The 25,501-nt window shown below is 36.3% G+C and overlaps 2 protein-coding genes across 42 annotated transcripts in view; both read left to right on the plus strand.

Annotated features, from left to right (window-relative positions):
- HDAC9 (histone deacetylase 9) overlaps positions 1-25,501 on the plus strand; it is a 1,020,499-nt gene that overhangs the window by 525,313 nt on the left and 469,685 nt on the right. The gene's annotated exons all lie outside the window — the stretch shown is intronic.
- LOC112670531 (ATP synthase subunit ATP5MJ, mitochondrial-like) lies at positions 5,804-5,986 on the plus strand. Its single transcript, XM_035698239.1, has one exon. It carries the CDS (start codon positions 5,804-5,806, stop codon positions 5,984-5,986), a length of 183 nt encoding a protein of 60 aa, XP_035554132.1.

Consider the following 25,501-nt stretch of genomic DNA (forward strand, 5'->3'; position numbering starts at 1 on the left):
CCAGTGCCTTGTTTATTAGTTTTACATATATTGGTTGGCTCCATTAAGTGACTGAGAAACTCTTTGTGTAGAATGAAACTAAAGCTTGGTTTTACAAGGCCCTACTTCACTGACCAAAATGAAAAAGATGCTAGCAGAAACTATAGTTTAGATATTATGCCTTGGGAAAAATATTTCTATTTATATTAATGAGCTTATGAGTGAGGTCATCACAACTCATTCTAGGAAAGATCTCTGTCAGTGTAATCCTATCTAGAGAAACTTAAAAAAGAGTGATGTTTGACTTGGCATTCTAAGTCAGAAACAAATTATATGACAAATGATGCCAGAGTTTTTCACTAATGTCAGATAGAGGAAAAGAGTTATTAACATGTATCAAACACCCAAAAAGTGAAGATCTGTAAAGTACAGATACAAACAATAAATCAATAAGAAAAATACCAGTAACTCAATAGAAATATGGTCAAAGGTATGAAAAACATATCAAACAGAAAAAAACAAAAATGGCCATTACATAAATGGGTAGGTGATCATTCTCAGTTATGCTTAAAACATCAATGAGGTGCCATTTTCACATCCATTATGTTAGTGAAAATAAAAAGACTCCTATAGTAGGGCTGGAGGAAAGGGCACAAGATTTTGTATGCTAGGGTATTTGTTTTGCCTCATTATTTATAGTGATGAAAAATTGAAGGTGGTTTAAGAATTGGACAGTATAAAAATCAGTTGCCATAATCCATATTCTGAAATGCTATATAGTCATTAAGATTAATAAGTAATGTCTAAATATATTAACATGGAAGAATGGGATAGATATAATGTTGAGTGTGAAAAAAAAATCCCAAAATGTGTAATTATATACAATAGGGATGGTAAGCTTAATTAATAGATGTATGATGATATTGCTATATTACTGTTATAGGAGCAATAGAAAAATAGCATTTTAATCTAAAGAAAAATTCTAGAATGAAACAGCAAAGATAAATTGTTAGTGCACCATATAAATTTAAAGGAAGAAAGCATTTTTATGTCAGTGTGTTAAGTTAAAATTGAAAATATTAATAAATTTATTTCAGTAATAAGATTAATTATACATGTCTGGAACACCTAGGTAGTTCATTCGCTTAAGCATCGACCTTTGACTCAGGCCATGATCTTGGGGTCTAGAGATCAAACTCCATGTTGGGTTCCCTGCTCAGCGGAGAGTCTGCTTCTTCTCTCTCTGCCCCTCCCCTCCCCCTCGTTCTCATTCTCTCTCTCCCTCTCGCTTTCTCAAATAAATAAATAAAATCTTTTTAAAAAAAGATTGATTATACATATCTATGAGAGCCTTTCCGTATAGATCAGAATACTAAAGTAATGATGCTGTGTTTTTGTTTTCATTCTGAGGACCATCTCTTGCAGATAATTTTTATTTATAGTTTATTATACTGTCCTCTTCTTCCCCCTTTACTTTAGATATAGTTCATGGTTATAGAAGTGGGTTACCTGTTACTTGCAGAAATGTCACTCACTATTAATATCACTTTGCAGCACAGAAATTTTTTTAGCATAATTAGAGGCAACCAGCCTGCTTAAATAGAGTTGGTTAATTAAGTTATAAAATTCTAAGGGAATATGATGAACTAAAGTAGACATGTGTAGTTAGAGCTTTCTGTTCTGCTTTTTTATCAAATGTTTCTGGCACCTGGTTTTCTCAACTGCCCTTCTGTTGAATATGGTTTTCAAATTGATGTGAGGAAGAGTCAGTAGTGCTTTCTGGACAAGTAAGCTCTTCATTTGTAGAGTAATGCTATGTCAACACACATTTTCCAAAATAACAGTCCTACTATCCTCAGTGTCTTGGAAAGAGTTACCTGATACCCAGAGAGTGGAGTAAAACTATCCTAGAGCCCTGGTCTGGCACCAAGCAAGAAGGTTTATGAAAGAAGATAGCCCAGAGAGCTGGAGCCCTGCTCTGCTGTGTCGACATGTCTAGAGCTCAGAATAAAATTGAGTTTCCTGCTTTAGCCATAGCTGGGTCTTAAAATAACCTGAAGAAATTATAGTTCTGATTACATAGAAAGTGAAGGACTTAGAACATTCTCCTAATAAAGCCATGAGAATGACACAGAGCTTAGTCATCAGCAGTCCTTCCCTAACAGGCATTTTAGAGAGAAAAATAGAGCTTTGAAATTGGATAATTTGATTTGAAATCCTGCCTAATTATTTTAAGAATGCAGAAAACCTTTCTTTTTGGCCAAAAAAATAATGATCTGGAATCCAATTATGAAAGAACAGGCTTTTAAAATGTTTGATATCTCCAGTAATGGAAAAAAAAATCCTGTATTTAAAATTACATTCTGCTGGAAATCTCATTCTTGGATGTCTTGCTTTTTGCATTTTGAATGGAGGAATTTAATGTAATTTCCTTTTGGAAACATGGCATTGGAAAAATTAGATGGGATGTTTGATTCTGTGTTGGATGCTATCTACTAGGGTACAGATTTTGAGAGCAAACACTTCAAGTTTCATTTTAATTCCCAAAGGGAGATATCTGACTTAACCAGATGCCTTGAGATTTGTCACAACATAGATTGTTTACATGGATTCAGTGCCCAGTTATGCATCTATTTGATTAGCACACCCTGAATAAAATAAGAAAAGTGGATAAAAGCTTAATAATTCCAATTTTAAGAATTATTACTATTACTATTCACGGTTAATATGCTATTCCAAAAGACATGTATTGCCACACTGTTTCACCATGTTTTTTCTTATTGTATGGCTTTCTCAGAATATTGATTCACACAGTATTTGCATTGGTGCCATATAAAGAACATGACTGATCATAAACAATGGTCCAGAATTTCCAATTTTTAGAAAAAGAATAATAAAACCAGTTAAAGGGAATCTATATTAAGGTACTTACTTTTTTACTTAAAAATTAAAAGATAGACATTCAATTAACAAAACTTTTTTGCTAGATATCCTCAAATGGTTCCAGTTATTTTTACTACAAGGTTAGCTGGACTTTCACAGAATTTGTCTATTTTACATAGGATTTAGATTTAACTAAGTCTTAGAAAAGTGCCTTGAAACAGAAGGTTGAATAAACATTTGTCCAAGGAAAAATGAGTTATTGAAATATTATGTCTTTTATTATCACTCTTGTAAAATGGTGGTGAGACAACTTAGTAGAAGTGACTAACAACCACGTATATACGAACACAGGATGTAAGTCTCCAAGGTAATCAAGACCATCAGGAGGATGTTAGACCAAAATTAACACTGAGAGAAATGTGTTATGCATATATTACAGCCCACGTGTGGAAATCTGTTCATTTATAGAGAGATTGCCTCTCTGTGAATGGCTAAGTTGGCTCTTCCAAGCACAAAAAAACTCTTCGGGCCATTCAGAAGTAAGAGCCAGCCACACACTGAAAGATTTTAGACCATGAAGTGTCTGATTAGTAGATACGTCTTTAGATATAGGGATAGAAATTTTATCAGAGACATATGGATGTGGAAGACTCTGGGAGTGAGGCTACAGGCTGAGAGACTCTGAGGAGCCAGAACCTTCGAACAGTGTACTCAGTGCACACTCCCAGCTCTCTACCCACATTTCCATTTCTTCTCTTGATACTAAGGCTTGATCATTTATTCCTAGCCAAATTCTTCCCAGACCTACAACTAGACAGGATATAGTATCTTAGCTTTCACTCAGAAGTTTATTTGCTAATACGAAAACAAGAAATAGGCAGTTTACAAAGAAGCAAGCATATAAAATGGCTCTTATTTCTTATTTCTTGCCCCATTTATTTAGACCTTCTAGGTGGTACAACTGAAATGAGATCAAAGATGTGTCTTAAAAAGTAATAATAATCTGTGAGTATCAAGTGCCATGAACTTTCAGTGGATGATATTTCATTTGTTCCTATCCAGAACCTTCTTTGTAGGTGGTGGGAAAAAAATGAGGAGACTGAAAATCTTTGGAAAAAAAGGAGTGCCTCGGTGGCTCAGTCGGTTAAGGGTCTGCCGTCAGCTCAGGTCATGATCCCAGATCCTGGGATGGAGCCCTACATTGGGCTCCTTGCTCAGTGGGGAGTCTGCTTCTCCCTCTGCCCCTCCTCTGTACTCATGTTCTCTCTTACTCTCTTGAATAAATAAATAAAATCCTTAAAAAAAAAAAAAAAGAAATGCAACTTTGGTTGCAGATGGAACACTCCTTGAAATGGGTTGTGTGCCTATTGTACAGCCTGTTAACTCTTAACTTACAGTTGTAGGTGCCTGGGCAGAAATAGAATAATGAGAAGGAGCTGGAAGGACCACAAATAGAGAAATCAGGAATTAATGCAAAAATCTAGAGCACCTAGAATGACTAGGAAAAAAATCTAGAATGACTTTTTTTTTCTAGTATTTATGACTGAGTACATGTGACACCACTCTTCATTCATTTGACAAGTATTTTTTGAGTGCCTCTTATGTACCAGACATTGTGTAGGTGCCTAAGATCAATGAGGGAAGAAAACAAAGCATCTTGTACACTTGCCCTCATGCAACCTGAAATCTGTGTGTGTGTGTGTGTGTGTGTGTGTGTGTTTTCTTCCCATTGCTTGTCCTGCTACCCATCTGGACTGACAGATGTATAGTAGAGCCTGGTGGGGAACATTGATCAATTTTTACTGAATGAGGGAAGGAAGGATGAGAGTAGAAAAACCTTAAGCAGTGAAAGCATAAAGCAAAAGGTATCCTATGGAAACTTCAGCATCTGGCTGGGTTGGCTATTCTCAGGGTAATCAAGTATGAGAGATCTGAGGAAATTGGGCCTTGGCATACACACACAACACACATACATCTACATGTATACATATATTTACATATATAGTGAATATGAGAAGGATAATCTACATGTAATTAACTGTTGTATTTCTTTGAGAACTGAAAGTTAACCATTTTTTATACTTGAAGAAAACCCTAAGTTTTGCAGGGATTTTAAACTCAGAGTTACTAGTCAGTTGTAAATTTCAGATGTAGACTATTGCCTTTTCTTATTTAAAGGAACTGAAATTGGCCTCAGGCATCTATCTACTTTGTGATGAGGCCTGCTATCAGAGCTGTGGTTGGGAGGGGCTTACACTCTATTCTTAATGGTTAGTCTAAATTAGGGCAAGGACACAACTTGTACAAAGGCTTGATTCAGGATAGCAGTATGTTATTTGTTGTGGATTTAAGATATTTACATCTAAAGCTAATGGCATAAAATTTTAAAAGGTAGTAATACATGTGAAAATAAAGTTTAAGCTTAGGGGAAGAAGAAGATTAAGAGAGTAGATATATATATAATATACATATATATTATATATATAAGGGCTTTTGCATAATTTTATATATATAAAATTATATATATTAAATATATTTATATTTATATATATACTATATATATATTGTTTCTTTCTCTGGGTCTCTTCAGAGATTAAGAGAGATAGAGATTTGGAGAGTGAATAGGAGTGAGTAGATATGAATTAAAACATTGCTTACGGGATCCCTGGATGGCGCAGTGGTTTGGCGCCTGCCTTCGGCCCAGGGCACGATCCTGGAGACCCGGGATCGAGTCCCATGTCGGGCTCCCGGTGCATGGAGCCTGCTTCTCCCTCTGCCTGTGTCTCTGCCTCTCTCTCTCTGTGTGTCTCTCATGAATAAATAAATAAAATCTTTAAATAAAAAAAAAAAATTCCTTACTGGATTATTACCACCTCAACACCTGGTTCAAAATATACATGGAGGGTATCGCAGTGGCCTGAGCCAGGGGTCTTGTGTCGAGATGCTTCAAAATCTTATTAAAAATGTTTGGGTCCCCATGAATCCCTACTATACCCAAGCTTACCAGGAGACTTTGTTAGGAATGGGGTTGATGAGTGTCATCATTTATAAAATCAGGAGTGCTGATGAAAGAAGTAAAGCTTTGAAAGCCTCGAGCCCTGAGCCTGCTCATGGCCATCATTAATCAGCTCCAAGAACACATCAGATGGAACGTCAGTCTGGCTGTAAATCTCCACACGCTCTGTTAGCCGGGAACATGGAGCCCCGACGTACACTTGTAGACATGCTGTGTCCGCTGTGGTGTGAATAAATGTAGCTGTGAGGTGCACAAAAAATAAATGTAGCTGTGAGGTGTGTGTGTGTGTGTGTGTGTGTGTATACACACACACGACACACGGAGTTTGCCTAAAAGATTTTGGGTAGGAGGTATTTGTAATAAAATTTAGTGATTTAAATATGATATGAAATAAAGATAGAAAAGTATGTATACAGAAGGAAAGTTGCCTTTCTAAATGTAATGTAATACACCATCAAGAAATCTTGGGAGACTCCAAAATCATCTTAAGATTTAATAATAGTGACATATTTAAGTTTTTAGTATGTCATTCATTATGAACTAGAGAAAACTAAGAAACTAGCCTGAATCAGTGAAGCCTCCTAGGTTTGCATGTTATAAGGGCATGTTTGCCCTTTTTCAATTGTTTTTATAGGACAAAAATTACTAATTATTTGATAAATTTAATTTCAGAGCAAATGTGTTGACACATGTAATGGCTTGGACAAGAATCAGATATAATACTATATATCAAATAATACTGGGAATTTAAAACTGATAAATGTTATCAGGGTAGACTTTTATTATTTTATATACTTTTAAAAAGATTGTATTTATTTATTTGGCACAGAGAGAGAGAAAGCACAAGGAGGGAGAGAGTCAGGCAAAGGGAGAGGGAGAGGCAGGCTCCTTGTGCGGCAGGGAGCCCGATGCAGGACTCCATCACAGGACCACAGGATCATGACTTGAGTCAAAGACAGACACTGAACTGACTGAGCCACCCAGACACCCCTGGGGTAGGTATTTTAAAATGATAGAAATACCAAAGTCTTCAATTCTTTTTCTTTTGAAATTTCTTAATCACTTTGGTAATCACAGAAGATAAGTCTTTAAAATAGCCAAGTTTGAGTGTTTATAAAGTAATTCTAGGGCAGCCCCGGTGGCCCCGCAGTGAAGCACCACCTTCAGTCCAGGGCGTGATCCTGGAGACCTGGGATCGATTCCCACGTCGGGCTCCCTGCATGGAGCCTGCTTCTCCCTCTGCCTATGTCTCTGCCTCTCTCTCTCTCTCTCTGCCTCTCATGAATAAATAAATAAAAATCTTAAAAAAAAATAAGTCTAATTCTCTCCAAAAAACTGTAATCCTATAATTCATCTGCAGTCTTTAGTAAACTAATCCATATGGGTATTAAATAATGTTCATTATAAACCATCCTGCTCAATTTATGTTTTTGTGAACACTGAATTGTTTTACCTTTTTTAAGCTACTGTTTATATATTCCTACCTTCCCTTTTTTCATGTATAATGTAGGGTATCGTTTAAAATTAGAAATGCTCCTGAAGTAATTTTTATATATATATATATATATATATATATATATATATAAATGGCATGATGAAAATAGGATTTCTCTTTGAATATTGGACTGCCATTTCTTGTAAACTAAGTCTGGCCTTGGATAGTGGAGTAGGATGCCCCGCAGTCTATTTTCTGGAGTTTGGATTCTTTGGCCTTGCTCCCATCCCACTTTGAGAACATACAGTTCCTGAACTGTTTTCCTACAAGTATCGTTTACTTTACACATATGATTCCTAGTTCACCTGACTGTAGTTGCTAACTGCCAGGGCTGCCTCTCTAGCAGTCCATATTTCTTTGTTACCTAAGACATAATGTCCTGTAGTTTCTCTGTTTTGTGTCTTTACATGTCACCCAGCAAATGTTCTGTACTAGATGAAGTTCACTCATGGTTTTAGTTACTATTTGAGGGGTGCACAAAGAATCACTTCCCTCAGGAAACCTGCAACCTTCATGGGAAAAGTCTGCAAAGTATATAATGGATTATTATATGAATTTCTTGATGTATGATACTTTGTTGAAATTAAATAGCATTATTTTTAAGTTACTGTTTGAGAATTCTTGTATCCTGAATCATCTTTCTCCTAGAGTGATGCAGAAGCTCTCCCACTGACCACTCCCACACCGAAAGGAACATGCTGTGAACACTGCAAATAAACTATTAGAACTCAATGGCCACCCCATATAAAGGTGCTCAAATATTTTAAAAGATGGTGTTTTATGAGCAGTGGAAAATTTGTCACAGACATTTCAACTGACACTATCTTTATTACTACTCTACATCTACATCTGAAGACTCAGACTCTAGTAGTTGTAATACAATAGATGTAAAAGGTAGAAAAAGCCAATTCTTGTCAATGTGTCACCAAACATATTATCAAAGTTAATCTCATAAGGGCATCAGAGAAATTAAAGTTGCCTCTGGGCTCCATGTTATAAGAACTCCCTGAAATCCCAGACTACCTCAGTAGCTGACTGCATACAGCAGCAGGAAGCCTTCAATTAACTGCATCAGTTCTATTTGTAGTACAAAAGATCTGTGACTTAGGATAGCCTACATAACTTAAAAAGGAAAAAAAAAAAAAAACTCAACTCGATCTTAACAGTATCCTGAAGTACAGCCTGAGAGAAAGGGATACATGGGGTCAGTCAGGAGCATGTAGGATAGTAACTAATTCAAAGGCAAAGGGGTCTTAGGTGGAGCTTTAAAAAATCTGTCTAGTCAATAAGAAATTTGGTGAAAATGTCTTTGAATGAAAGGTAAGCCAGAATGTAGAGCAACATTCTCCATTTTAGAGATGTAACAGTAAAAGTCAGCAATCTGAGATGATTTAGTAGAGAAAAAGATGAACTTTCAGAAGAATGGTGGGTTAAAGAATTCTTGGGGTTCTACATAGAAATTCACATGGATGAAAGATCATTTCCATGTGATTTTCGTCTGGCCATTTCTAGAACCACAGCAAAGAAAAAGATAGAGGAACTTTAAGAGAGAGGGGCCAGGGGGTGGTAGTGGTTCTGAAATTTTCTTTTACTCTTTGAAAATTTTATTTTACCTTTTACTAATTTTTGAGAAAAAAATTGGAGAGTGAAACTTGCAGGGCTTTTGCATAAATTTAAAGCTGAATGATGTACATTTTGCCATCGTTCCTCTTCCCATTTCACCTCCTCCTTCTTCAGCTTTATGGATGTATGTCTAATTAAGTAAATCCATGGTGTTGTAAAAGAATTTTGAAGCACTGAGAAAACTGTTGGGAATCTCTGGGTAATGTCACAAAATTAGATTTAAAAGTTACTGAAAGAAATATTGTGGCTCAATAAGGAAGTTGTCAGGTTTGTGATAATACTGAAAAAATATCTGTATTGGTTTTCTCTAAATTAGGCTCACAATACAAAAGTCATTCTGAGAGTTTTAATTAGGATAAAAAGCCTGATACATTTTGCAAAAAAACAGTAATTAGTTTTGGTATATAATTTTTATGGAAAATGTTCAAATGAAAATAAAAATCTTTAAATAATATTAAAATGAGAAGATATGACTTTCCTATTTAATATATTCATGTGGAATTTAAATGATGAAAAATGTTAATACGATTTTACTTTTTGAGTTCTGAACTTACTGGAATGTTTATCCTGTTTGTCTCTATATAGAAGATAAAAACATTTTTTTGAAGATAAAAACCAATTTTAATTTAAAAAGCTATTCTATGGGCACTTGAGTGGCTCAGTGGTTGAGTGTCTGCCTTTGGCTCAGGTTGTGATCCGTGGGTTCTGGGATCGAGTCCCAGTCAGGCTCCCTGCAGGCAGCCTGCTTATCCCTCTGCCTCTCTCATGAATAAATAAATAAAATCTTTTTTTAAATAAAAGCTATTCTACTATTTTATGGAAACTGTCCTTCATACAGAATATAGGTTCCATGAGTTGTTTTCTAAAAAATTTTAAGTCAAAATTGATTATTTTTCATAAAGCTAGTATATTTTTGGAGCTAAAATACTAAATACTAGTGTAGTATATTAGAAGTATAGTGTAGCATGTTAGCGTAGCGGCTTATATATAAGTGCAAACAAAAAGATTATTAAGGTAAACCAATATATTTATAAGCCTAATGAAGGAAGTGTAATAAATTCTTTTTTTTGGATCTTCAGACTGAATGGACTTTCTGGTCCTTTACTCAAAATTCTGAGCTATGTTCAGTAAGACTAATGCTTATTCTTTTTTGTCCCTTTACTGACTGTTCAGTAGTCTCTCATAGAGCATTGAAGCTGACTTAAACTCGTAATTATATACGAGGAGCATTCTTTTGGGTTTTGTTCTAGGAGATCACTTCTAAAAGTGGTACAGTGCTTCCAATTTGTAAATAATTTTCAGTAACAATATTAATAACATTACATTTTATGGTAGTGGTAGATACACAAGAAGATAGGAATCAGTGGGAATGGGGACTTGGTATGGAATGTAGCTTATCCTCTATCAGAGTACAAAGCATTAGGGCAGCCCCGGTGGCTCAGCAGTTTGGCGCCGCCTTCAGCCCAGGGCCTGATCCTGGAGACCCCAGATCGAGTCCCATGTCGGGCTCACTGCATGGAGCCTGCTTCTCCCTCTGCCTGTGTCTCTGTCTCTCTCTATGTGTGTCTCTCGTGAATAAATAGATAAAATCTTGGGAAAAAAAAAAAAGAGTACAAAGCATTAGAAGGTAATCATTCCCCGACTCCATTGCTCTTCCCTTCAACTTCAACAATTTCCTACCCAGTCTAGAGCATATATATTTGAATTATATACATTGCCAAAGGAAACACAGAAGTAAAAAACCTAAGGTGAAATAGCGATTTCAGTTATCGGAGTTTTTCTAGGGTTTACTTGCATTTCATTTCTGCTTTCTTGCTTGCTGTCTTTGTCCTTCTGTGAAACGTTCGTCTGGGTGTAAAGCCTTTTTTCCTTATGCAATTCAATAAAAGAGGGCTTCAAAGAGCTAAACAACACAAATGAGTGGAAATTTCCTATATCCAAGAAGAAAGTGGAGACTAGGAGACCAGGAATCACCGGAAAGGAAAAATGTTTGCGTAATGGTGAAATGTCTTTATGGTAACCTTTTGGGGAAAGAAAAATACTTCTTATCTTTCTCCTTTATTTTCCTTCCTCATCCAAAGGTCATAAATTGCCATAGGACATAAAAGCAAATCAGAAGATGGTAGGAAATTAGTCAGTAGGAAAGGGGGGGGGATGGTCCAGACCAGAATGAGGATGGAGATAGTACTTTTGTCCATTCTGCATTGTTTCCATCAAACACTTAGTTTGGAGAAATTGACAATTAACATCTGAATATCAAAAAAAAAAAAAAACATCTGAATATCCATACAGATTTCTAACATAGATGCCAAAATAGATTGATAGATACTTAGTGCTTTAAGGATGGTCCAATTGTAAAATAATAAATATTATTTCTAAAAACGATATTATTAACATCCTGTGGAAGCTACTTGGAGAATTGAAGGAGACTCACTCATGTGTGATTAGCCAACCCCATGACTGCTTCAGAACATAAACAATGTTTTACATACTAGTGTTGAACAAAAAATGATACCCTTGCTAAAAGCCACTTCTGCTGTGTGGTTCCAACAAATGATTTATACATTTAATGAGATGGCAGGGGATTTTTTCAACTAATGCAAAATATTCTAAAAAAAAAAAAAAAACCCAAAATAGAAACTCTTATTGAGAAGTCTCTAAAAGGGTTTGAAGTTTTTTTATTTTACATTTATTAACTTTTTATTTTATTAAAAGTTCAGAAATAGGTTATTGGTCATGCATTGCAAACTCACCATCTGGGTCCACCCCGGATTTCTGAGGGATTTCCCCTAATGGTACAAACCTGTGAAGATGTATTTCGTGTTGGTAAAAGTATGGAGTGCTTAATTATGTACACATGTGTAATATGTGTAATATATATTATATATATAACACATATGTAATATATACGTGTGTTTGTGTAAGATGAAATGCATGTACATAAAATACATGTTCTTGTAAAGTTTTGGAAATTTAAATACAGATATATAGCTTTAAAAATTCACATCAATCAGTACAGAAAAGCTTACAATGAAAGAAACTTGTTCTCTGCCCCATTTCACCTTACTCCCAGTTCTGCTTCCCTTGTTAGCCAATTTTAACAGTTTCTGACTTTTATGCTTTTAGTAACAACATCTTTAGCTTTAAATAAAATGTTTGATATATTCACTTTAAACACTATTGACTTATTACATGGTAATGAGAATAACTGATTTTCCTCTTCCTTTCCCACTTCATAATATAGTTACACCATTGTTATTAGTTTTTCCAATTATTATTATTTTAAGTTTTTGTTAGTGCTCAGTAAACCCACAAATAATAGGGCTTTTTACTGGTCCTCAGTTTACTGTGGTATATGTATGCAGGTTTGAATAATTTGAAATGTAGGCAAGACTACAGTACAGTAGACTGGCAATATAAACACCATATAAATGTGCTTTATTAAGGACTGTTGTTACACTCAAATTTCTATTTTAATTGAAAAAATAAGAGTTTAAACCATTTGATATAAACTGGAGAAATTGTTAAATGATAATTTAATTTCTTCAAATACTTTTCTCTGATGTTTATGTAATTAAGAACCAAATAAGAAATGGACTCTAAAAAAATTAGGAACTTAAAAAGTTAAAAGAAAATTACCTTTTTCTATGGTTGAAAAAAAAATCAAACAGCTCTAAAGTTAACTCATGATGTATATGTTGCTTTTTGACAGTCTTCAATAGATAAATTTATGAATTTCTTATAAATAAAGAAATAGGAAGGAAAAACTCCTCTGTTCCTTTCATACTTTTCTTTCTGCTTCATCACCGGCAAAATGTGCCTATGTAAGCAAAACTTAGTGCCTTTAATTTCCCAAAACCACAATACACTGTCAGAGAGTTATACTGACCTCAACTTCATTACACAAGCAAAGGGAATGTGTTTAAAAAGTTGATGCATGATGAAAAATGGACTCTATGTTGTATCAAAATGTTGATGATTCTGAAAAGGAATATTACAAAATGGATTTTTATTGTCCAAAGTATTTGTTTGCTCTTCTGCTTTGTAGTGGAAGAATTAAAATACTTTCAAATTGAAGGATCACATTTCAGCCTCTATATTCAGGAATACCATTGTCTGCAGTGAGATCCAGAGCTCTCTTACCCATGTCTTTCTAACTGGACTAAAATATTTGACTAATTCAGAATAGAGGGATGGGAAAATAAGTGGTCTAAATATTTACTAAAATATATTCTGAAAATCAATTTGTATTAATTAAATAATGCAGTTTTTGTGGAATGTCATAAACACCCATTTTCTACCTTCTCTCTCTCAGCTCTGTTGTTGACCATAGTGCAAGCTGACCAGGCCTTAAAGACTAACTTGAATTTCAGGTCTTTTATGAATTGGCGAGTAAAATTATTAAAATGTTATATATCAGTTCTATACAGGTTTTTAGAAATAAAAATAAGGCATGTATTTAGTTTAAAAAGTATCAATTCTTATAATCAATATAGTGGTCCCCTGCTATATCTCTAATTTCTTTTTCCAGTCCACAGTGGCAACCACCTGTAGCAGTTATTGTTCTTTCTTCTAGCTTTTACCTTCATAGTTCTAAATAATGTACTCATACATGAAATTCTTAGTTTATAAATTTTAAGCATTATGTATGGTTTCCTTGCTTGGGGAGATGAGGAATTTCCTCATAATATCAATTTAGATGTTCACCCACAAGTGTACCCATGCTATGTGCACACGTACATATGGACATACAAATGTGCACATACATGCACGTTTCCTTTTTTTTTTTACATGCACGTTTCTTCTCCACTCCCCAACCCCAGTGACTGAATCTTAGTGATAAGTAAAATCACCTAGTATTTATATGACTAGTCAAATGTTTGACTGAATCAACCATGCCTCTTGTTCAATTCTGCCCTTTTCTTGGAGTTAATTATAAATTTATTCCCCATTTATCTGATTTTCTGTGTTTAAATATCTCTGCCATGTGTTTATAGAAAAATATTGTCCAGGGACACCTGGGTGGCTCAGTGGTCGAGCGTCTGCCTTTGGCTCAAGTCGTGATCCTAGGGTCCCAGGATTGAGTCCCACATTGAGCTCCCTATAGGAACCTGCTTCTGCCTCTGCCTATGTCTCTGCCTCTCTCTCCCTCTGTGTGTGTGTGTGTGTGTGTGTGTCTTATGAATAAATAAAAAAAGAAAGAAAAGAAAAATATTGTCCAAACCTGCAGTATTTCAACTCTGTCTTTTCTTTAAGTTTTCAACGCTTTTCTACTGTGAACTGGTTACTTTCTACACATGGCACTCATCCTGCATCTTTTCCTTTTTTCTTGGATGATCCCCTCTTTCTCAGATCCTTATGGTTTTTCTTTTGTTTTGGTTTTCTGAAGAAAATTTTATGATCGCTTATATTTTTTTGAGTTTTTACAAAGTGACTGAAAATGTCATTTTTCTCTCCATGTTGTTAATAGATTTGCATGGTGGGGCAGAGAGCACCAGTTGAAAATCACTGTGAATTCTAGTCTCAGTCTGATTCTCTTCCCTTTCTATGTGGCTTCCTCATCTCCTTTGGAAGCTCTTTAGACTTCTCTTTATCTCTGTTCTAAAATTTCACATTTTTATGCCTTAGTCGTCTTTTGCCGGGTATTTCTGTGGATCTTTCAATTTGGAGGCTCATTTTTTCCAGTGCTTCAAAAAGTTCTTCACTTCTCAAGAACATTTCTTTATCAGAGCATACTGTTCTTATTTTCAGGTACTAGACAACTTTATTATATAGAGAATATTAATCATAGTTAATCAAATCTCTGTTTTTCTACTCGTGGTTTATGCTTTTTTTTTTTTGTCCCCACCCCTTTAACATTTGTTTTGATCTCCCAAATGTTGGGAGCTTTCATATTTAAGAGGGAGCATTTGCTCAGTGAAAGCTCATTATTTGTGTGGCAACTGTGGACTGGACAGCTTTCTCTATGGGAGCCTTGAGTAGTTAGCAGCTCTTTGATTGGATTTATCACTTTTTGTGTGCTCGTGATTTTGGGGAGTCCTTGCATATTGTCTTTCAGTTTCTTCTCATGAGTTGTGCAGTGTCTCCAGAGAGGACTCTTCAGGCTTCTACTTGATGGGAATACACTTGGCTGGCAGAGCTCACTCAGCAAGTACATTGGCAAGTAGGCTATGCAGAGGTGCACCCAGTGTGCCACTTTCAGCTCTGAATGCATGTCAGATTTTTTTTTAAGATTTTTAAATTTATTTATTCATGAGAGACACACACACAGAGAGAGAGAGAGGCACAGGCACAGGCAGAGGGAGAAGCAGGTTCCATGCAGGGAGCCCGACGTGGGACTCGATCCCGGGTCTCCACGATCACACCCTGTGCTGAAGGCGGCGCTAAACCACTGAGCCACCCGGGCTGCCCCCATCTCAAGTTTTCTGGTAGCACCAGGGCCCCCCTCTCAGTTCAGTTCATCCAGGGAATAACTCTCTAGTCTTGTAGTGCTAACAGCTGCACTATGTGCAAAAGTTGCAAATAGACCTGGAGGGGAGGAGAAATCTTGTGGCTACTGGGGAGAGGAAGGACATGGCAGTTTAAATGCTTTGGTTAAACCAGCCCCTCTGTTTGGAACCTACACCTGATCACGCACCTTCCTTAGTGCTTTAGTGCCTGTGCTCATAAGTTGTGAATCTCTTGGAGATTCTCTGGCATGAGCAGATGGGCACCATTCAACAGGGCTGTTTATCACTGTTCATTTCGCTCGTCTGCTATCAAATTTCATTGAACTCTTTTGTTCACTTTTGTCATCTCTTTTATTAACTTTTTTTATCATAGGCTTACAGAATTTTAAACATTTTACTACCAATTATGATATTTCAAAGGAATGAGAGATAAATGTCTTTGGTCAGCCCATCATTTTTATTCAGAAGTCATATAGTTTGTAAGTCATCCCAAATTAATATTACGAGTATTACCATTGATGTTGTTATTACTGTTTGTAACATGAGGTATTTTAAGATCAGAATATTGGAAACTTCCCAAGAAATCTCCTACAATAGACTCCTGAAAAACTTCAGTATGGTCAGAGACCTGATCCACATCATAATTTTAGTGAAGATGTCATAATATTAAATTTTGCAATGGACATTTGTGACCTCTTTCAGTTATGTATTCCTTTTTTTTTTTCAGTTATGTATTCCTATCTACGTATGTTCATTTCTTTGGTGATAGTTCCTCCATCCAGAACTCAGCTCTTCAGCAGTCTCATTTTATTGGTAACAGATGCTAGAACACGATATCAGAAACATCTTTGAAACAACCTAAGTTTGCATTTTGGTCTACAAATGTTTTTCTAGGGGTAGTCTGTAGGAGCCCTAGCCAAAAAGCATTTACTTGTGTTTCATAACCAATTATAATAGCTTTTGAGATGTACATTTTAAATACACAGAGCTCAGAAAACAAAAAGAAAAAAGTAAGAAGGAAGCCTATTAGCAGGCAAGAAACAATCTATGAAATAATCAACCACAAGGCAGACAGAAGTAGAAATGGTAAACAAAGGGACTCAAACTCCTATTACCAGCTTTGTAGCAGAAGGTATAGATACACCACCCATATCTCCAGAGGCTCTATCTTTTTTTATGGTTGGCTTTTGCCAGCATAAGTCTCTCTTTGCCTGAGAGTTTTCTTTGGTAGCTCAAGCCTACACCAGATGCCTGTTACAGGTGCATCGCAGGTCCAAAGTGCCAGAGAATTAATGCCACCAGGAAGTATCCTGCAACCAACGACTGACAGGAGTTGATGTGTAAATATCTCAGCTTCCTTACCCGTTGGTTAAGTCTAAAGAATGTGTTGTGCCCTGGCGACCAGAGTTCCCTAGAGGGATGAAGCTCCAGTTGTCCATAGTTGTAATTTGCTTTATTCTTGGCCGCCTTCCTTTACTGTCTCATTTCCCTACTGTGCTGCTGGTGTTTCATAGAACCATCTCTCAAATAAACCACTTGCACTGAAATCTTTGTTTAAGAGAATACAAACTAAGAAAGGACCATTTAGATTTTGGGAACAGTGATCTGTTCTTCATTAAGATAGTATTATATGTACAAAAGGTAATATGCTTAATTTTCAAGATGACCCACAATCACAGAAAAAACACTCAGTTATATTAGTATATTCTGTTAAATAACATGAGAATTATTTATATATTTATGAAAGTTTTCCCATTTAAAATAGCTCCTATATTACAGTTCTGGTGTTTGACCTTTACCTACACAGAAATTTAAACCATCTTGAATGATTCATTTGATTAGAATTCTGATATCCAAGATGTTATTGTGCTAATTAAAACATATGCTTGAATCCCAAGAAAATGGGAGATAATTAACTTAATTAACTTAGTACTCAATAAAAAGCCTACCTAAGCTTTCATTAATTCATGAGAATTTACTAGTAAAGGTATTAGTGAAGTTAATCACATAGTTACTACTCTCTGTAGAAACTTTCAAACTAAAAAAAAAAAAAAAAAAAAAGTTACATATTATGAAATAAATCCTGGCATGAAATACTGTGTGTCTGTGTACACACTTCCTCCGCTCCTCCTGGCAATTCGTTTACTAGACTGTCATTATTGCTAATGTGTTTCTACACAATCTCCTAACCCTTCCGGGATTATCTGGGTACAAAACATACTTTCACTCTCCTACAGAAATGCAATTAATGGGAATCACCGTAAAGCTAACATTTGGAGTGTAACCTGAATAAAGTTTGCCTCCATTCTTTCCCTGCCTGATGTCTCATCTTCTGAGACAAGTGGAAGAAATTGAGAGGTAGAGATTTTGGACTGGTGTAGAAGAGCCAGCGCTCTCTGCCAGCAGAATGGAAGAAATGTATTTGTTGTTATTCTGAGAGGAGTGGAACTGAATAAAAAGAGATGGAACAGGGGAGAGAAGGTATGGAAAAGTAATGAGAGGGTGAAACCAAAGAACTTAAAAATTAGACGTGTCACATATTCGTATTTTACAGTGTTTATGCCATACTCTTCTCCCATACTCGACAATAAAATAAAATAACCACAAAAAAGGCCACAAATGAGTGGGTTTATTTTATAGGGATCAAAAGGATATATTTTTTTTTGTTGTTAACAATAGGATCAATGCCAGGGCATGGATAAAAGTGAAAAATGCAGAGCAGAAAACAGTAATTTAGTGGAGACAGGAAGTTAGAGCCAGAAGTAGCCATAATACTGTGAGGCCCTGGGAATTCCCTTAAATATGAGGAAAACCATTGGGCTTTGCACATAGAGGGAAAACAAGTCTAATCCAATCTGACCTAAAAATTATGTGGTGGTGGGGATAATGAAGTACCAGGGAGATACAGATAATATCTGAGTTTTTAACCATTAAGTGCCCACAGCCATTACAACTCTTGAAAATGCCAGATCCTGAGATTGAACATTTCAGTTTTAAGTGCAGGCTAAAGAGGTGGACCAGCATTTTTCTTGAAGCCTCGGGTGATGAGCAACACCTCCAGGCCTCCATAGCTCCCAGGTGCTGTTGTGTCTCAGCCTGGAAATGGAATGATCTCTGCTCTATGCTGGGCCCTGCAAGTTATCATCGAGTTATTTTGCTGTAGACCACTCATCTCTTTGGAGCCTTGATCATTTGGGAGAAGGAGCTACGGTATTTTTTTCCCTTGACAATTCTCTGCCATTATTTTCAGTATACTTCTCAGGCATTCACTCTCTGAATTTCTTTTCTGGTGTATTCACTTTCATTCCCCCATGGGATCTCACTTTCCATTTAGGCCTCTTCTTCCCAGACTTGGTGATGTTTATCTATGTTGTCTGGTATCCCCACTAATGACAGGTCCTGTCTATCAGTTTGCTAATTATCACACAGCCCAGCCACAGCCTTACGAAATAAATACGCCAGTTCAAATATGTTGGTATGTTAAAGTGGAAAAGTGAAATACGTGAGTTGCATACTTAGCAACAGTGACAGGAATTTATTGCTTCACTTACACTGATATTTGTTTGGGGGTAGATGAAAGAGCAGTCTGGTAAGAGCATGCGTTTGGGAATCAGAGATTCATGGACTTGATTTTATTTCTACTTACTAATTAAGCAGTATTTTAATTCCACTGAGCCTCAATTCTCTTATAAAATCAGGTTTCTCATGTATATGCTGAGGAGTAAATGCAAAGCACCTTTCACATAATGCCTTTCACATGATAGGATTGTCGATAAATTATGCTTGCAATAGTGTAGTCATACCAGCAGCTATAAATTAGTGACTCAATGAACGACTCAATGAATGGAGTACAGAAAGGGGGGAACAGTAATGTTGCAGTGGAGAAACGTGACAGAAACCTTAACCAGGTGATAAAAGTGAACATTGTTGGTGATATGTATGGAGATCTACTGTACTTATGTGGGTGTGATAAGAAAGACATTTTGCCTTTTTGTGCTCTTCCCCAAGATTCATATCCTCAGTCTAATAATGCAAAAAACATCAGACAAACTCAAATTGAGGAATATTCTGCAGAATACTTGAACAGTAATATTTAAAAAGTGTGAAGGTTGTAAGACCCCAGGAAAGACTGGAAACCACCACATGTCACAGAAGATCATGAGCTACAGTCACTAAATGCAATGTGGCACTCTGGATTGGGTCTTGGAACAGTGAAAAAGATGCTAGTGGGAAAGTGATGAAATCCAAATAAAATCAGTAGTTTACTTCATAGTATTGTATCAATATTAATTTCTTAGTTTTGGCACATGTCCCAAGGTTATGTACGATGTTAACATGAGGCCAAGTGGAGTGAAGCCTATATGAGAACTTAATGTATTGTCTTGACAACTTTTCTGAAAATTTGAAACAATTCCAGCAAATGAAATTTTTTTTTTAACATTCAAAGTAAACGTTACAGTGACAGAACAGATCAGTGGTTGCCAGTGGTTGGAGTAAGTGGAGCATAAGGGAGTTTTGGGGGTGATGGACTTGTTTCATATCTGATTGTGATTGTAGTAATATTAATCTATACATGTGTTAAAATCCAGAGACCAGCACACCAAATAGTCCACTTTACTACATGCCAATTTAAAAAATAAAAGGAGAGAAAGAAAGAAAGAAAGAGAGAGAGAGAGAGAGAGAGAGAGAGAGAGAGAAAGAAAGAAAGAGAAGAAAGAAAGAAAGAAAGAAAGAAAGAAAGAAAGAAAGAAAGAATAATACAAGGTACAAGAAAAAATTATAAAGTTAGAGCTTTATTTCTTACACATAATACTGTTGTCATCAAATCAACAGAATGTTATTATTTCTGTCATTTGATTTAACAAATATTCATTGACTCCTAATAATGTCAGGCTTGGAGGCACACAGAACTTGACATGTTCTGATATTAAAATAAGTCCTCATTTCAAGCCAGACCAAAACATACTATAAAAAATTCTTGTGAAGAATCAGGGTATAAATATATGAGGATTCAAACGACATGAAATATTTACATAATATTTCAAGATTAGGTCACTATTGTATTAAAAAAAGTGAGTTATTAAGTTCAGAGTAGACATTAGCATCCTTGGATGAATAGAGAATTTTCACGAAGGACATATGTAGAACTAGAAGAGAGATTCTTTGTGATTTAAGACTTATTTGGGGACACCTGAGTGACTCAGTGGTTGAGCATCTGCCTTCGGCTCAGGGTGTGATTCTGGGGTCCCAGGATCGAGTCCCGCATTGGGCTCCCTGTAGGAAGCCTTCCTTTCCCTCTGCCTATATGTCTCTGCCTCTCTCTGTGTGTCTCATGAATAAATAAATAAAATCTTAATTTAAAAAAAGACTGTTTAGGAAAGGAGCTTAGCCAACACAATATATTTTTTTTTTTTGTTTCAGAATTGTTATGGACTACATAACATAATTTTTGTGCCCCCATTCATATGTTGAAGGCCTAACCTCCAAGATGATTTTAAGAGTAATAAGACTTAGATGAGATCATAAGGGTAGATTCTCATAAAAGGATTAAGTGCCCTTATAAGAAGAGGCCAGAGAGCACTCCCTCTCTCTACTTCCATCCCACCTCCCTCCCCACGTCCACCACATGAGGATGAAATAGGAAAGCTGCAACCATCTGCAAACCAGCAAGAGGGCACCAGACACTAGAACCTTGATCTTAGACTTCTCAACCTCCAGAACTGTAAGGAATAAATGTTTGTTAAGTCAACAGTCTGTGGTATTTTGTTACAGATGACCAGTCAGACTGAGACAAAAATTATATTAACATACTCAATATTAGTGAGCATTTAGTATATGGAAAATACTTGTAAGGACTTCAAGGTGTTAACCAACATGATTCTTGTAAGAACCCTAGGACATAGATACTATTATATCTCCCATTTTAGAGATAAAGAAACTGAATCATAAAGCAGTTAAATAATATGCCTAAGATCATACAGCTGGTTTTAAGTGGTGGAGTCATGATTTGAATCCAGGCATCTGACTCCAGAGCACACAGTCCATCCACCCCAGTAAAATGCATGGCATCCATAGTCATGGTTGTCTCATTTTTCTGTCTGGAAATAAGCATAAAATGTTTCAGATATCCAAGGAACACTGATTTTTATGGAAAATTGCTTTAAAATATAACTGGTTATAGCACTCTTTTTTTTTTTTTTAATTCTGGAAGCAACTGGCCTTTCCTGTGCCCTCCAGTTGGCACTGTGCCTCTTGCTAATGTGCATGGACTGATACCTTTTACTTTGCTGCCTGCCAGCAGAACGTGACCTTGGCAACTTGGCATGCCAGCCAAGATTTCAAAATAGCAAAAGTAGTGCTCAAGTTTCTGAAAAAACTCTTCGAACCATCAAGTATGCCCTGCCATGTCGATCGACATAATTATCCTTTTATAAGGTGGCTCATTAACTAATGTTTCAAAGTGTGTCTTAATTGTCTGTTTGTTTATGATGTTCTTGTAATTCTAATATACTCTTCCCTTAATTTTGTGTTTCCTATTGTTGGAATTGCCTAATTTGTCTAAAATATTCCATTTTGTGTTACTCAGCAATGACCCCATTTGCTTGCAAGCATTTTGGTGACAAACATCATAATTATATGGGATTTTGTTTTGCATTATTGTTTTTGGAACAAGAACAGGAATCCTAATTTGTCTGTACAATTACTGAAAAACAGGGTGCTCTGTAAATGAATTATATGTGGCTAAATATTCAGCTTTATAGTCAATTTAATTCTGAAAGCTTAATAATAAATTTGATACAAGCTGCCAGTGAGCAGAGATGCAGATAACAGCGTATGTTCACATGAAAATGTCATCCTTTTACGGTGTGCCTCTATGCTGTTTGTGCCAAATCTTTATTTCTGACCTAGGCCACTTTTCTGAATTCCAAACTCTGTGTTAAATATAGCCATGCAGAGGGAGGTTTCCCAGCCTCAGCACTATTGACATTTTGGGCTGGCCAATTCTTTGCGGTGGGGGGCTGCCCTCTGCCTTGTAGGATGCTTGGCAGCATCCTGGCCTCTATCCACTAGATATGAGGAGCATCTCTTCCCAGTTGTGATGATCAGAAATTTCTCCAGAAAATTGTCAAAAGTCTCCTGTGGAGTAATATCATCCCCAGTTGAGAACCACTAACTTACATATTCTATAGGCTTAGGAAAGTCAACATGTTCAAAATTAAATGCATTTTTCCCCTCAAATATTCTCCTCCTGAAAAGTTAAGAACACATCTTACTTACCTCTGTCCTTTAATAGCTGTGTAACTCGATCAAGCTCCTAACTTTTCTATACCTCAGTGTCTTCATCTGTCAATAAATACACTAATAAAACCACCTTCATAGGACTGATGTGAGGATTACGTGAACAAATACATGTAAAACATTGAGAACACTGTCTGGCTCATAGTATGCTTAAGTTAATGAATGTTTGGTGTAACATCTGAAAACTGGTAAGTGCTAGCAATATTTTTACAATACAGGAAACTACTAAGATTTGTCTTTCCAGAGGATGTACACAGAGGACTTAGGAAGAGAGATATACGAGTGATAGTAAACACACAGAACAATGACCAACATCATTAATAATCAAGAAAATATGAAATAGCATTGTGGTGTGCTATTTAAATGTATTAGAGAAGATTAAAAAAATACTCAAGATTGATAACTATGTGGCAAAAAAAAGCACTAATAAACTGTTGGGAGAGCATGGAGCTACATTCTTTCTGAAGGATCTTTTGGCAGAACATACCGTAGCTTTAAAATATTGATAGCCTTTAACAGTAAATCTGTTCTAAAAATTTATCCTAAGGGAGTAATATGCTCAAAAATTAATAAAGTAGCATGTTGATTACTCTTTTATTTATGATGGCAAAAATCAGAAGCAACTTATAAATTGAATATAGAAGGATGACAAAAGAACTCAGTGTACTTATATAATATGTAGGTATCACATTTTCAAATAATATTCATAAAATTGAGATAATTCTCTGTGATAATTCTTGATTCAAAATGCCCCCATCATATCAAGGTAATATAAAAATGTTTAGGTGTGGGATGCCTGGCTGGCTCAGTGGTTGAGCGTCTGACTTTTTTTTTTTTAATAATAAATTTATTTTTTATTGGTGTTCAGTTTGCCAACAAGTGCCCCCCTCAGTGCCCGCCACCCAGTCACCCCCACCCCCTGCCCTCCTCCCCTTCCATCACCCCTAGTTCGTTTCCCAGAGTTAGGAGTCTTCCATGTTCTGACTTTGGCTCAAGGTGTGATCCCGGGGTCCTGGGATTGAGTCCCACATTGGCTCCCTGCTGGGAGCCTGCTTCTCCCTCTGCCTACGTCTCTGTCTCTCTCTGTGTCTCTCATGAATAAATAAATAAAATCTTAAAAAAAAACTTTAGGGGAGTAGGAGCATGCACCCATAAACACTCTTAAAGTTATTTTTCAGCAAATGCTGCCTACTTATTTAAGCGTTTATTCTCCCTAGGTTTCCTTCACAGTTTCCCAACCTCCACACTTTATGAGATTCTGATACACCATAATTGGAAGGGTATGCATCTGCATTCGAGAACTACATGAAAGATTTTCTATTGGACATACGAATGGTGAATTTGCACTATGTGGAGATACAAAATGGCTGAGGACTGCTGCCCCATGGCCCCAGCTCTGCTCACCTGCTCAGTTTCCTGAACAAACCTTGCTGCATCACCCTCTGAGCATTGATCCACCAACCCATTTTCTCAACTTGGATTGCTCTTCTTCCCCTTTAGCTTTTCTTACCTTCTAAAGATGAAGCTAAGTCACCACTTGCTCTAGGAAGCTTTTCCTAACCACCAACTCGTTCAGACTCGAATGTTTTGTGCCTCTGTATTCCTGTAGCATAGCATGCAGGTCTGTTCATCCATGCCTTTACTATCCTGCTATTCATGTATTCAACAAATATACATTGAGCCACTACTAAATGCTGGCTACTACTTTAAGTAGTGACTATAATCTAGGTGAGGAAAAAATATCAAAATTTCTTGCTTTCAGGGGATCTATACTACAATGGAGAAGATGAAATTTAAACAAGTAAACCATGAAAAATAAATTTATCTTAAGAGATTATTTTGAGCAGGACTTGGAAGAAGCGAGTCCCTAAGTGTAGGGAAGGCAAAATTTTACTTCTTCCCATCTTCAGTTTTCATTGGGATTCAAAAAGACAGGTAGCAGGAGAAAAAGTTATTAATTCATACAGAGTACAACATGAGGGAGAAACCTTTAATGAAGAGAAACTCAAACTGATGACTTAGAACTCCCACTTATGTTCAGCAATAACTAAGGAAGATGATTCAATAAAGCACAATAAAGTTTTAGAAAAATGATAGGACTAAGGGTAGTAGTTTTAAGCTCCCATGGGTGGCAAACTGTGGGAAAGTAAATATATGGGAGAAAACTAATGGAGAAAGGTTTGTTTGCAGATTTCTTCTTGTGCTGTCTCTGGGATAGGAATCTGTTGCCACTAAAAGGACAATTTATATTCTGCCTTTTTGCAAAAAAAGGGGAGAGTTGAGAGAGTTTTTCCTTCATTTGTTGCTCCTTAATTGCCTTCAGCTCAAAATAATTTTTATATCATGGAGACATATTTGGGGATAGCATATTCTGCTTTCATTCACAAGCAACAGAAATATCTGAAGGAAAAGCATTCTGGGCATAGGAATAACACATGTAAAATCTCTGGGCTTGCTCAGTACATTCTAGGAACAAAAAAATGGGTTTATGAGACTGGATCAGTGAGAAATGAGACCAGATGGGCATCCAGACGTCAGATCTAGAGCATCCTGAGGGCCATAGTAAGATCTTTGGATTTCACTCCAATTGTGGTTTCAAACATGGTGGTAACATGATCATATTTATGCTTTAAAACTATCCTTACTGCTCTATGGATAATGGATCATTAGAAGTACTGGTGGAAGCAGGATAATCCATTAGAGGCAGTCACAGGGATGAGTAAAGGGCTGATGATGGCTTGGATCCAGGTGACAGCA

Source organism: Canis lupus, chromosome 14 (genome assembly GCF_003254725.2).
Source record: "Canis lupus dingo isolate Sandy chromosome 14, ASM325472v2, whole genome shotgun sequence".
NCBI lineage: Eukaryota > Metazoa > Chordata > Mammalia > Carnivora > Canidae > Canis > Canis lupus.